The following is a 15150-nucleotide window of genomic DNA, read 5'->3' as shown; positions in this document are numbered from 1 at the left end:
AGGAATGTTGTCCTTTGGCTTTAAAGAAAACCATATAACGATAAAACAATTGCAGGGCAGGGTTGGAAAAATCTGCAGTAGCATTTTCTTCTTCTGGTTTTTTTTCTTGTCCCTTTCCTACTGCTGGTCTGGCAACTTCACAGCAAAGAGTAGTGGGAGCACTATTGTTGCAGACACCACCTCTAATACTGTAAAGCCACAGAAGCCTGTACTGTATAAAGGCTGACTTTTCTAAGCGTGAAATCCTCATACTAATTCAAAAAGGCCTTGATATTTTCTGGGCTTTGTAAGAGTGGGGATTGAGTTTATTGATCCAGAGTTAGTGTAATTCAACAACAGGGTCTCAAGAAAGTACTCTGCAAATTTCCACATATGCTAATAATTTCAATTTTATTTATTTTGTCAAGGTACATTTTGTTGCTTCCCAAACTAATCCTAGTCACTTGAAATTTAATAAGGTCTTTTTATAAGGCCTTTGCGGAAAGGATATTAAAATGTTATTAAAGGAATAATTTGTTTTGCTGCAATCTCTACTAATTAATAATCAGTTTGTTAACCATCTTGTGCAACATGCTGTTGCACTTAAAGCAGAGCTACAGAATGTAGTAGTTTCATACATAATTGCGATAGTACTGTAATAGTCATTATATAACAGTGGGAAACGGAAAAAAAACAACCCTGTAAAGCCAGGTGCTGGGCATGCAGGAGATAAGAAGCCACGAGAGGTAGAATTAAGGGGCTTTCAACATGTGTAGCATGACTTCTTGCACCCCCCCCCCATCAGTCTGTAGTTATGTAAGCCTTTGTCGACCCAGATGAAGGCCACTGAGAAGAGATTCCCACTCAGCTTGGGTAGGTCTAGCTTGCTGCTTCATCTGATGAAGGGTGGAAAGCTGGAGGTGACCGATAAGCGTAGAGCAGTAGAGTTACTGCCCCAGAGCTGTAGTGGCTGCAATTGCTAGGAGACACTTACATGGCAACTGCAGACTCTTGAACTGACAGATGAGAAGTAGGATGGGAATGGGAAGACCATATGGACCTTGATAGTAATAACAAATTTGTAGAAATTGACTGTATGGTTTTATAATTGATGTTAAGTAGGTGTGGTATATTTACTCTGTTAAAGAAATCTTGTTTGTTTTTCTCTACGTTTTAAGCAGGATCTTGGAAACCTTAAAGGAAAGCTTTGTATACACTAGTATATGTAGTAATCGGGTATCTCCTGTTAAAATTTGCTCTAAAAATGGTGCAGTTTCTTAATTAATTCAGGTGCAGGTTTTGAAATTGTAGGTTGTGTAACAGACAGTAGTTGTGAGCCTGACAGTACAGCATTTCTTTTCAAGGAGGAGATGTAGAGGTTTTAATTCACATCCTTCATTTTTTTGGAACAACTGGTTGGTTGTGTTTTGTCAGCATCTACACTTGTCTGTGGAGTTGCCAGTCTATTGAACTGCCAGAAGATTGAATGGCAAACTAAATTCCTCTTACATTAACATCAGATTTTTGAAATAGTGTATTCTCTTTGACAGAATGATTTTCACACAAGCATAATTCCTTCAATCCATTAAGCTTGCATTTTAGTATAATACTAACCACAATCATTGTCTACGCACAGAATATTTTTCACGTTAGTAGTTTGATATAATGGTAAAATTTGATCAATGAAACATCAAAATAGTTGAGAAGTTAGCATAGGTACAAAACTGTGGCCATATCTGCGTGCAGTTTAATGACCAGTGTAAAGTTCAGACGGAAGTGATCTAGTGGTTTATTCCGCTATTTAAGTCCATGAATCAGTGAAAGTATTACCATTGTATGTTCGTGTTTAGATTAAGTTACTTAACTACACTGTTGTACTTCAGTAATAGAATTACATTTAAATACAATTTTTTTCCTCTGTGAAAAAGGTCTGCTACAGTTGTTCGTGAGTTCTTTGTGGAAGGATTCTCTGCTTTATCTTGTCTGTCAAAATACACATTTTCTTTTTTCTAACATTTTGTTTTGTTTGACACTTTGTTAAAGTGGGTGAATACCCAGCTGTTGGCATTCCCAGATGTGGTCCAGCAAGTCCGTTTAAAGGACACTTGAGTACTAAGAGTAATGGTAAGTAACACATGCTTTCATCAGAAGGCTGACGTGGTTCTTTTATGTGAATTCATTGACTTTATGATTAAAATGTTTTTATAATTAAAACCTTTGCATTGATCTCAATTGGTGAAGTTTAATAGTTGCACTTAGTGTGCATTACTGAAAATACTTTTGAGGAGTGAGTTTTGCCTTGACTGTACTGCTAGCTAGAAACAGTTAGCAAGCTATCCAAATATATATAGGTGTTGCATCTACATTACTTGAATATAGATATGGTTACTGTTTTAAAGAACCCTTGAGATGAAACGTATTCCTTTACAGTCAGTAATTTACATAGTATGTGTTTCTGTGCCATACTGCCACCTCAGAGACTTTTTTCAAAAGAGCGTAGAATGGAGAAACAGGAAGTTGCCATGCTGACGTTTTTCTAGTCCAACTTCAGCCACTTCTGCAGCTATTTATTGAGTTAATGGCTCAGTGGGGAAAAAAAACACAAAGGAGACAGGATGATTTCATGTGATAGTAGCTGCTAAAGAAAAATTAATGCCATTGAGCAAAGAAGTTAAGCACACAGTTATTTAAAATTTGTGGCTTTGAATTGTGGTTAATAACTGTTTAAAATTTTAGTATTCTTGTGCCTGCCTTTATAATGTTTAAATGTATTTTAATCTTACAGCTTTCTGCATTGACTCCTCCCGAAGTCTGACTAGCCAGTACCTGATCAGAGATCACATGATGTTTCATTATAACAAAATCCTTTCAGCCAAAGGTAAAAAAAATGCATATATGAATGAACTTTCTACCCCCAGATTTAGCTCATTCTTTCAAAATAGGCTCATATCAAGAGGGAATGATATGATTGTAGGAAGTGTGGTTTTCTTTCTGTTACATACTTGGACTGATGTTGGCAAGGCTGCTACTTAACAATGCTTTTGTATTATTGGAATGGGAAGTTTTGTCTGAAAACGTTTTCATTAAGTGCTACCAAAATTAATACTTTTATTTCAGAGTACTTTGTGCTGTATTCTCTTCATTCCACTTTTGATGAAATAATGAATTATGAAATAATATGCTGAACTGAAAATCATGGAGATAGTCACAACAGCAAGCATACAGAATTTATTTTATGAATGAATGCAGAACATTTTCAGTTAGATAAGACACAGTGGTCTGAGTTTTTCTTTTTTTTCCTTTTTTTAAATTTAAAAATGCTCATTGTCTTTTGTTCATATTTCCATCAATGGTACTAGGTAGTTTTAAAGACTTTGCAAATTGCCCCATGTGTTTGCAAATGAGAAAATCATGCTACTAATCTGTATTATTAAGCACTGAATATTGATATGATGATTATTCCTTCAAATACATATTTTACTTTAACATATTTATCTTGAAAATTCTCTGGCTGTATTACTATCAATCTAATACTTTAAATACACAGCAACTAGCATATTTTAAAATAGAGAAAAGTTGCTGTGTTCTAATTAAATTAGTCTTCATGTTGTTTTATTGCTACTTTGTTCTAGCCACCTCAAATACTAAGTAAATATTGAATCACTTTTATTTTTTTCTTATTTTCAGCAGCAGTAGACTGTTCAGTACCCAAAAGTAGGGTGACCAGCATCAAACGTAAGTATTTGTGATAGGTTAATTCTGCAAAAGCTTCTGTAAGACTAACTTAACAAGAGACAGGGGAATAGAGGAATAAGAATAGCATTCATCTATCTGCTTGTTTCTTCAGCTTTTTTTATACCGCTCCAGCTGTTTGTAAGAATGCTAGTGAGATGGACCTAGTCTGTTAGTGATTATCTGTGCTTAGCATCACAATTAATTTTGCTTAGGGTTCTTTTCACCCACACAGTTAATAGAGCACATAAGGAGAATTTCAGCATTTTACCTCTCCTTTCTTGTGATATGATGTGTGCTTGAACAGAAGAAGGGAGCTCACTAGTGCAAAATCAGGAGGAATTTTGGGAGTGTGGGCACCTGGGGACTGGGACTGAAACCTCTTGTTCCATTTCACAGAAAATAGAGCCAGTTACAAGTGCACAGTCTGTATTAAACTGCAGTAACTTTTCCTGGGAGTTGTCTCATTTCTTAACACTGCTTAAAGATATCAGTACTGTGGTCTTACTTCACAGTGTTAGCTGAAGAGTAATACTTTCAAATCATTGATTTATGCAATACTAAATGACGTGTATTAATCAAAGGGGATAAATAGCTGCTTGTTAAAATAACAAAGGTGTATTTCTGTTACTTGTCTTTTTCTCTAATGCAGTTAGAGAAAGTTCTTTTTTCTCGATTCAATACCTCAGCATTACAACTGCTGAGGTACTGGAAAAAATTAAAGTATTCTTTTGGGATGGAAAGATAAATCTTCTGAGGACAGAATATTTTGTAGTTAGTCTCAAATCCAGTCAAACCAGAGTGATACTGCCATGTGAAATGATCACAGTAACTAGAGCTGATGCAGGAAATCAGTCATGCTTTTGACAGAAAGACTCAGTTTCATTAGAATTTTTATCAGTACTTCTGCATAGTGGGTTGAGACTGAATTAAGCAACAAGCTGCACCAGGATCAGAGATGCTGTATGTGGGTTTGCCTTCTGCTTTCAAATCGTGCAGCACAAGTAGCAACAGTATTGCAGGGATATCTAGAGTCTGCAGGTTGCAGTAAGGAATTTCAGATCACCTGTTCTGCAGAGTACTCTGCAAAAAGTATTCCTTCTCATGCTCCAGGTCTACCAAGATTTGCTTTGAAACGAGCATGAAAATACCGGGTTGGTGTAAGAATAAAACTTACACCTATGTGTTTATGTAATAAAACCCTCTTGTAGCTTTTCTTTCTGCATCTGCTAGAATCTTTCTTAGGTTCCCTAATTAACAATTATTCTTCCATACCCTTTCAGGTCTTGGGTCATTCTTAACACCAACAAATTCCCATTTATTTTAGAGTCTTCTGTCTCTACAGATAAAATGCTCCTGAGCTGTTAGCTTGTGTGTTTTACACCAGAAGGAGTTTCCCTGAATAATGTGTTCATTTTGGGAGACAGCAACAGTGCCTTGACCTTAACGGATAATTGTCGTGACACTAGCAGGTGTACTCTGTAGTGAGGAAATTTCCATTTCAGATAGCAAGGTTTTGTGCAATATGTTTCTCTTTCAGTTCATCTTACTCAGACCAGTGTCTGACTATGTAACTCTGTCCTGGTCACAGACAGAACATTAATCTCCTATACAGGGTCTGATGGAAACATTTCACCTTTGCTACTGCTTTTGTTTTTACCCATCTGTTTGATAAAATTGGTACACTAAATCCTCACTAAATTGCTCTTTCATCTATTTTCAGACTGGGCTGGGAAAAGGTGCTTCTGTGTTTTATCTTATTAGAACGTGCATACAACCAATACAGCCCTAGACCATATTTCCTGTTCACAACGGAAAAAATCTAGCTAGCAGAAAAAAAATAAAGCCTTTGATTAAAAAAAAAAAATTCCTCAATTTACCTACTGTTATTCTAGCCTAAGACTTGGAAGTGCTAATTGTTACTTAGTTGAAAGTTACTATATTCCCAAAATAGAGCTAGCTCATAAAGTGAAGCTGAGCATCGTAGCTTGAGGATCAGGATCCTCGTCAGGAGCACAGGATTCATGGAAGAAATGTTGGACTGACTTCTCGATCTCACAGAGCTGAGTATCCAGTGTGGTTAGAGCTTTTTATATTTAAATTTAGCTGAGTTCTAAAATGTAGTTTGTTTGCTTGATGTTCTGCACTGAGAGGAATTGTGCAATTATAAAGTGACAATTAATTTGTCATTTTTAAAAAACTGTTTAACAAAACAATAAATAATGTTGTGGGGTTTTTTTTCCCTAAAAGTGGCTTCTCAGGACAGTGTAATGTCTCTGCCCTAATTTTCAGGTGTTATTTTGTGAGGTGCTTCATGCTCTCTAATAAAAATTAGTGCTGAGTGAAAGACAGAAAGCAAAGTAATAAAGCAAACTTATGTAAACAATATCTTTTTATTAGAATATTCCTCAACACAGTGTTTTTACTTTGCAATGCTGAATAATGTTCCCATTCACATTTTCATCTTAAATTGTCAGCATGAAGTGCTACAGATATTAAACTTTTCTTGCAGTAGGAGATTCCCTTTTTTTTTTCTGCAAGAGTGAGAAATGCCTCAACATCTGATTTCACTGGAGATCAGCACTTGCCCCAGACACAAGGCTAGAAGTTCTACAGCTTGCTTGCTGGTTCTGTTTACCATTTCAGAAGAGGGTCTTTCTACCCAGTTGAGATGAGAAACACTGGTTCATAGATTTCCTGTGTAGTGATTTCTTTTCAACAGCTGAGTCTGTATGCATTGTCACTTCTCCTAATGTTTTGGAAGATCAACTTCTGTTACATACCTGCCTTCATGGAAGCATAGAAATGTTGGTTGTAATGGGCCTTCAGAGGTCATTTAGAGGTCACTTGAGCTTCCAGCTCAAGATAGGACTTCTGCCAATGCTAGATCAGTCAGACAAGTCTTGGAAACCTCCAGGGATGGAGATTCTGCAACCTGAGTAACCTGTTCCAATGTTGCAATATCCACATAGCTAAAAGTTTTTTTTTTTTTTCCAGATGTCCAATTCAAACACTATCAGGATTAGAACTTAATTTACTTGAAAGCATTTATCCTGGTAATTCTGGTTTTAAAGGGCAAATTTTGGATGGTGGAATATAAAGGATTTAGATGCCATAATTGAAATTGTTGTTTCGTGATGGCCAATGGCAAAAGTGTCTGAACTGCAGTAGGTTCAGGGTTTTCACTTATGCGTTTGTACCAGATACTTTAGATTATCCTTTCTTAATAAAAGTCTTTGAGGATCAATATCTATATTTAATGTGTGCGTGTAACTGATATGTTTTCTTCTGACCTGCTTTCTTCATATGTTTTGTCACCTGACTGAGATCACTTTATAAGCAGATAAGAAACTCTGCCACAGGCTGAAATTTGTGCAGAGTTAGCAAAGGGATAATTCCATGGTGCACATCTATATTCAAATTCTTCATTATTGGTCTCACTGCTTTCAGGGTATTTAAGGTTAATACTACTTGGGTATCCCTTATCCAGTATCTGCACTGTTCTTATAAACTCTAGAAGTTTAGAATGAAATTGAAAATTATTTCAATTTATTTCATACTTAAAATTAGAATGGTTGGGTTTTTTTCCTACAGTTCTATGCATTGTTCATCAAGAACCACAAGTTTCTGTACTGTAATAATAGCACAACCAAGTGTTATGTGTTCAGGTGTTAAGCTCAGTGCAAGGTATCGTTTGTGGTGTCTCTGGCAATCCACCAGAGAATAGTTTTTCTTCCTCTGTCTTTTATGAAACAGAGTATGTAGAGATGACAGACAATAGGTCAGGCAGTAAGACTATTGAAAATGTACTGAGGAAGAAAGTAAGGGAAAAGGATTTTTAGAATATTTTTCAAACCAGTTTCTTTTTTCTTGCTGGAGATGGGACACACGATTTATCCAGGCACAGTTGCAACATCAATATGACTGAATATGGGGGGAATCTCTGTAGTTGAGGGGTTTACAGCTTTATTCTCCCAGGGGTTTTCTGCCTGTCGTTGCCTCAACTGAAGCATATTACTACTTTTTGCATACCTTGTATACCTTGTCTTACTACTTATTGCATCCCAGATAAGGTTTCAGTTCCCCCTCATATTTCAAAAGACGTTTGGGAAGGGGGGTAAATTTTCAGGTTGGAATGCTAAGATTTATTAATAGCATAGAGTTACAAAACAGAATTCCTGCAGATAGTGTTAGAAAACATTCCCTGAAAATGTGCTTCATGTACTGCTAAAATAGCAGGTGAGTATTTCCCTTTGGGGTTGTTGCCATGAATCAGTCATTAGTGTTTAAGAATTAAACATGATACTGTAGTTGGCATTCCCCCTGGCCAACTGAGTGTGTTCTGTCCTTAAAGTGGATTTAGTTTCCACTGTTCTTTTCCTGGTATCTTAGCTGGCAGCAAAGTAGGCAAGCTGCCATGCCACTGGGCTAGCAGTGAGCATGTTCTTGTGTATTAGATCAGCCTTATTGACTTAAAATAGTTGTTAAAATGTGAAACTTCTTGAAATGTGAAACTTCTATGTTCAGAATTAGTCCAAGCATGTTGATTGATACCAGTGGCCATTAGAAGTCTGTGGTTGTGGAATTTGTGCCAGAAAACTTGACAAAAGCTATGCCAAGACAGACAGCTGCTGCTACACATGCCTGGTTTCTAACAGTACTAACTTTTCAACCCATATGTTTAGAGGTTTTTCCACAGGGCATATTGATAGTACAGCCTGAACCCAGTGATTAGTGTGCTTGGGAATGCAGGTCTCTCTGATACTGAGGGGTGGGGGGAAGAAGAAGAAAAAAAAGAAGTATTCTGAGAAGTTACCCACCAGAAATCTGTTTTAGCCTGATGGAACTTTAATATCTGGGGTGGATGGAGGCTGAGAGATGTGAGGAGACAACAATTCAGACTGATCAGTAATGTTGTTTTTCTACTTTTTGGGGGGTTAGGTTCAAGTGCAACTGATACAGGTTCTTTAAAATCAAACACTCGGCTAATTCTAACATGTATGTTTTCAGGGTTCAAGTATGTCTTTGGAAAGATGTTCTAGTATATTTATCAAGTATGAATTTCTGGAAACCAGGAAGACCCACTGTGTAAAATATCTTTATGAACCTGTACGTTTAACTGTAGTGATTTTACTTTCTTTTTGTGGAAGTCATTTACTTTAAAGTCTTTTTTTCAGAAAGGTCTTTTTTTTTATTAGAGGTAATTCATTTGAGATATGCATTCAGTACATCAAAAATAGATTTTTCACAGAGTTTTTCATTGTGAAAAGACATTAGATCATCTAATCTCACATCATGAGGTAAGCAGACCAAAAATTTCATCCAGTTGTGCTAATATTCAACAACTGTACTGAATATGGTAAATAAAGCACATAACAAGAAAGGCCTGCAGCCTTGACCTGTAAAGGTCAAGAAATAGAGAAAACATTCTTTTCTTTTGTGGTTGTTTCAGTAGTTAATCATCTTCGCTACTGAAAATGTGTCCCTGAGTTTTAACCCATCTTTTCCATCTGTTCACTGTGTGGGTTGTTTTTTTGTATACCATTTTCCACCATTACTGAGGATTACAAAATAGCTGTAGTATAGTAGAGAACAGAAAATTATGCTTTCCACTCACTTTTATTCTCAGCATTAGCTCAGTACAATATTCTAAATTGTCCTTGGGGGCTGCCCCAGTGGTATCCTGAGAGAAAATCCACTGTCTGAGCTTACCTAGAAGCCAGATGGACCTCTCTCTAGGGTGCACGAATGGAGGTTTACCTGAGCAGGCTCAGAAGTTTTCTTCAGTGTTGGTGCAGCATTTCACAATATCCGTGTAGTAGGCTGTGCACAGGCTGCTGTATTCTTCATACAGCCAAAAGAAGTATCTGTGAGATGTCTGTCAGATGAGGACCCCAGACTAGCATCAGAGATGGATGGATTTGGGATAATACTGTACTTCTAGCCTCTCCTGCAGTTCCTTCATGTCTCACTGTTAGGCTTTATTTCCAAGCTTTAGCAATGACCAAATTTGGCATTAGTAGCTTTGCCAAGCAGTGTCACATTTCTGAAATGCATACCCCGATACAAACATTACTTTCTATTTGATACAAGAAAGGCTGTAGTATCAAGCCCTTAAGAAATATTTTGTCACCTTTTTTTTTTTATGGTGATTCTTTCCTTATTTGATTAAACAGTGCTACTGATAATGGATGTGAAGGACTGCAGAACCATCTTAAGAGTTACAAAAATTAAAATTTCTGTGTTAGGAAATTTAGATTTAGACTTAGGAGAAACCCCAAACTTTACACCCAATGGCAAAATTCAGTTTGGATTTGATGAGATCTCACCCCAGGTGCTTAAGTCATGGTGTATTGGGAATTTGTGTAGACCTAGGAAGGGGATAGTAAAAATTCTTACAGAAGGAAGAGCTTGCTTGCAGAAGTAATATCGCCAAGTGATATGCTGAACATTTTAATTATGGTCACTGCAAGCACTTCAACCTCAGCAGAAATGAGATTGATGTTTGCATTGTTTATTGAAGAGAATTCATAAGGGAAATAATAACCAAAAGTGTGTTACTGCAAAAATAGCTGATATAAAAACACAACTGAGAAATGCTCAGCGTTGGACAATTCTTTTGTGATACATTGTTCTGCAAGCTGAACTCAATTTAAATCTAACTTAATATTTCATTGTCTGCCATGGATTATTTACGTCAGAAATTAAATAACTTGAAAGTTAACTGCCAATTGTACTGTCAAATAACATATGATAAATTTAGAAATTGGAAATTCAGAGGGAAGGACAACCACTGGTATTCCAAATCATACCGTCCTTATAAGCACAGAGCTTTGAAGCTGCTTAGAAGTGTGATATGTATGATTATTTTGTTTCTTCCAGTTTTATGACATTTGTTTTATAACTCTAAGCATGTGTCTAGAAATACTGCTGCAGCCTAGACTTAAGGGAAAAAAAATCAAGCCTATAGAGGGAGTATTTTAACAGGGAAATAAAACTATATGATCTCTGCTTTGGAAGTGTGGTGTACTCTTGTTACTTCTATGACAGATTGATGAGCGTTTTATAGGTAGCTCTTTATGAAGAATGCTACAGTTTAACTTCTAAAATTCATGGTCTTTTTTGTGCTTCCTCTCATTGACGACAGAATTAAGAGAACAGATTCATGGGCTGGGTGCAATAAGTTCTGGAATTTAGTTTCACAGACTCTGAATTCCTCTGATACAAAGTAGTGATTTTTGTGTTTATATGCTAATACATTTTCTCTTTACAATACTACAAATCTTTGTCATGATTTTGAGCACAAGAGTTAATGAAATATAATTAACGTCAAAGTTTCTAATAAGGCTTTAAAAGGGACTTATGTTATTTGGAGCCATAGACTTTTTAAAAACATTTAGTTTTCCCTTTTTAAAGAGATGAAAAAAACCCCAGTGGTTTTCTTTTTTCTTTTATTTGTCACAACATACTTACTGTCTTGAACTTTTCTCATATTTAACTCTCCAGATGTGATACATTTCTGGAGCTAATTTACAGTAAAAGCTACTTGCAGTGAAATTATTAAGTATCTGTTAGCGAATGCAGTTGATGTTTACTTCCCACTATTCTATGACAAAATGCCAAGGGCACTCCTGTCAAATTTAATTTATTAATCTCTTGAAACGTAGAGAAGCTGTATCTGTGATTGATTTGAAGCAGAAGATACCTTTAACAGTGAGCAACCTTTCCAATTAACAGAGAAATTTACCTTTTAAAACAGCATGTTTCTTCCTGAATACTGGTCTCATTCTTTCTGCATTTAGTATATTCACAGCTGCAGGACAAGTGATTATGTATGGCAGCCTTAAGTCTCTTCAGCTCCCAGCAGTTGTAATATTGTGATTAGTGCCTCAAAGATTCAGGCCATGTGCATGATACCATTTTCTGTCTGGCTAAAGTCAAATGGAAAGACTGGATTTTCCAGTACCTGCTTGGGGAAAGGACATGTGAAGTAAGGGGAGGTAGGCAGCATGCATGTTTTTGTGTCTGTACCCGTACTCTTGTCTGTGTTACTTGCTGACTGCTTCAGGGCTATCCTAACTTAGATCTCGCTGTTTACATCTACGTTAACTCTTCTCAAGAAGGATTTCTTTATCTCTTGCTTTGCTGGTTTCACAGTTCCCAGCTTTACCAGCCGATCTAGCCTGAAAATTCCCTAATTTGGCAACAAGATGGGTACACTGCTGGGATTTTCTGCCATTCTGTTTTGCCTATGTCTGCTCTGCCTTTCAGTATGCGTGAGTGACTTTATAGCTTTTGGAACGCACTTAATGGATTAGCTGAGCCAAGCTCACTATATGACTGGTGCGAGGCAAAGACTTTACATTTCCCATGCAGGTGACAGTAGTCCCAGTGGATCATTCTGACATCCAAAGATAGCCTTAGCTGGCATACTTGCTGTGCTTTCTTTCTTTACTCATGGGCATAAGCCATGCTTTGTCTGAGAAGAGTTGTGGCACACAGTCGTGGAAGAGGTGTGTAATACCTGGCTTTTATATCTTTGAACACCAGCAGTAGGAGCATAATTTGTCCATGTATGTTAAAGCTCAGACTTTATCCTGTAAAGAGCGGAATAAGGAATACAAGAGAACTCAATTTTGCAGTAATATTCACACTGCTTTGCAGTTTGCCCAGAAACTCCTATTAAGCAATAGTATGCGGTTAAAACATACAGGAAAATGATTAAGCCTCTCTTGTCTTGGACAAACCCACTTTCCACCCTAAGCACTTGGGTGTAAGGAAATTTCTGTTTCAGGCATCTATTTGCACTTACAAAATGAGACACCCATACTTCTGTATGATTTGCATTTTTGCTTTGTAGAGCTGTCATTCATTCGTTGTTTCCCTAGATATTTATTCAACACTCATTTCAACCATCACCATTTTACCTGAGCAGTAGGCAAGACTTGGGATTTTACAGCATGTGCACACACAGACACTCTGTTGGCCTAGCACGAGTAATTATTTATCTCAAACATATAAAACTTTTGACCTGTAGCTAATTTTTGAGTGCTCGTCTGTAACTTTTAAGACAAACACAATAGAAATAATAGTAATTCAGAATAGCCACATAATAATAATTTAGTGTAGGAAGAAAAATATTGAGTTTTAATTATTTAATGGTACAGTATATTTTTTCCTTCTGTTACAAGGCGTATTTTTAATTCTGAGTTGTAGAATTTAGCATATCTTAACTTCAGCTAATGTTTTTCCAGTAATAAAAGCAACTTCATATTGTAAGTACTCTAATGGATATGCTGAATAAATCAGCAGCTATAAAAGAAATTACTTCATATTTTACATATCAATTGTAAGAATTGATAGAAAGAGAAAGAGGGAATTCCCTGAGAATCCTCCCTGACAGCAAGGATTTTGCATCTGAAAGAATCATTTCTAGTTTAAAAGGGAACTAAAATGTTTAATAAAATGAATACATGTACTTAAATACTTACTCGAGATTAACATGTCTGTGGGGTTAACGTATACAGATGAATGTATTTTAAAGGTTGATTAAATGTCCTCAGATTGCTGTAGTTCTCAGCTGTCTAGAAGAATGTATCCCACTAATCCACAAAGTTATTTACATTTCCATGCATTAAGTGTAGTAGTATGTGTAAAAATTGGGTCTACCAGAGTATGATATAAATACATTATAAAACCAAAGGAAGAAATCTGCAATGGCCTGTCTGTGTGTCTGTATCAAACAAACTATCCATACACTTGTGTTAAGTAAATGAGGAATGTAGTCAAGAGTTAAAACAGGTTTCATTGTGTACACAGACTTCAAAAGTGTGCTTGCTTATATAAACCCTCTTCTTTCCCATTTGGAAATGAAATTATTAATCATTAGCCTCATTTGGATTTTTCACCTTTGTGGACTTCATCTGTGGCACCTGCCTGCTCACAATATACAAAAAACTTTGGACTGTATTATGCAAGATATCAGATGTAGGTGACTGATAGCAAACTCGAACACAGAAAATTTACCCTTCTTTTGGCCTCCTCTCTTTATCTGATGGCATAGACATCGAACAAATGTCTGTGCTGCACGGACGCTGTGAACAAAGTCTTGGACTGCAGACGAATGTAGACTGATAACAATTTCCCCTTCTGATCTGAAAGTGGGCCTTTCACAGTGTTTGCCTTCATTTTTTTTTTTTATGTTCTTGACATGAACATGTTTGTTTTGCCATGGATTTCTGTACTTGGGAGACTACTTGCTATTTTTCCATGATGTGAGCATGGATTTTCTTACATGTCGAACTCATGAACAGTAAACATGTTTTTTTTGCTGAAATACTGGATGAGAGTGTAGTCAAAGGAGTTCTATATGTAAAAAATTGAGACCAAACTTGTGAGTTTTTGAGAAGAATGCTGTGTTAGCAATACTGATCTTGGAATTCCTGCATAGTGATGTGTTAATTGTTAGATGAGAATACTTTAGGGAAGCTAAGTAGCTTCAGCTAAGGTACAGCTTCAGCTACCAGCATACTCTTCATATCTTTCTTCTATATAAGAATATAGGTGATTTTTTATAATTGCTGTGTGTTGGAAGTGGAATGTGTCTCGATAGTCTGACTTTGCTGAGCAATTGGAAACCCCGTATGACATTTTCAAATCACTTAGGGCAAAAAAAGAGTAATATTTCAGTTTGGATCTGACAAATTTTGTCTCTTTCCTAAGTTGCTGACCAGCAAAGAAGAGAGAAACTGAAAAAGAAGCTAGCAAGGTGTGAAGAGGAAATGAGTGTGGGTAAAACTGCTTCCCGATCCAGCTCAAGAAAGAGTGGAAGGCTGCTCCCATCCTTTTTTGGAAAGGTAGATATTTTAATTTTGTTTAGTAGATATCATAGTCTGCCTGCCTCCCATAACAACAGCTGATCACTGCTGTTGCAGCAGCTCTACAGGGAGGGCTGGCATATTTCATGCAGCAGAAAATAGACAAGGGTCTTCCTGGCATGTGCCCAACTCTGTTGATTTTTAACAGTAAATGCTTCATATGCTGTTTAAATATCTGTAGAGCTGGAGAACATTTCCAAGCAGTACAGAAAACTCACCATTAGTTTCTTTCTGTGTGACTGGTTTTCACAGCAGGCAGTCTGAGTGTGACCTTACTGCGGTGCAGAGAAATAATTCTTTGAAACTCAGTACATGGCTCTTAGTTAGGAATGCATAAGAAAAGGGAGGAAATACATATTTAAAATCCAAATTTTATTTTTTTAATACCATTTTGTTCCTTCCTTGTTATTTTCTGCAAACTGGGGGACAGGAGAAGTTCCTTGAATTATTTCATTGTGAAACCAAATAAACTGTGCTTAAAATGTATCTCTAATTACTGCATAAATTCTCAGTGTTAAAATGAAAAGACGCACTTGTGGTCTTTAATATAGCATGATAACAG

At 36.5% G+C, this 15150-nt stretch overlaps 1 protein-coding gene across 1 annotated transcript in view; it reads left to right on the top strand.

Moving 5' to 3' along the window:
* Nucleotides 1–2022: 2022 nt before the first annotated feature.
* Nucleotides 2023–15150, top strand: part of SPATA7 (spermatogenesis associated 7) — a gene marked incomplete at its 5' end in the record, with an annotated part of 30815 nt that continues 17687 nt past the window's right edge. The window contains 4 exons of the mRNA XM_010292131.1: nucleotides 2023–2103; nucleotides 2765–2857; nucleotides 3667–3714; nucleotides 14434–14567. Of these exons, the coding sequence (XP_010290433.1) occupies nucleotides 2023–2103; nucleotides 2765–2857; nucleotides 3667–3714; nucleotides 14434–14567 (356 nt within the window). The remainder of the gene's footprint in view (nucleotides 2104–2764; nucleotides 2858–3666; nucleotides 3715–14433; nucleotides 14568–15150) is intronic.

Source organism: Phaethon lepturus, unplaced genomic scaffold, assembly GCF_000687285.1.
Source record: "Phaethon lepturus isolate BGI_N335 unplaced genomic scaffold, ASM68728v1 scaffold5328, whole genome shotgun sequence".
Classification (NCBI taxonomy): Eukaryota; Metazoa; Chordata; class Aves; order Phaethontiformes; family Phaethontidae; genus Phaethon; species Phaethon lepturus.
Note: the sequence above shows the minus strand (reverse complement) of the source record. Positions and strands in the feature narration are given on the sequence as shown.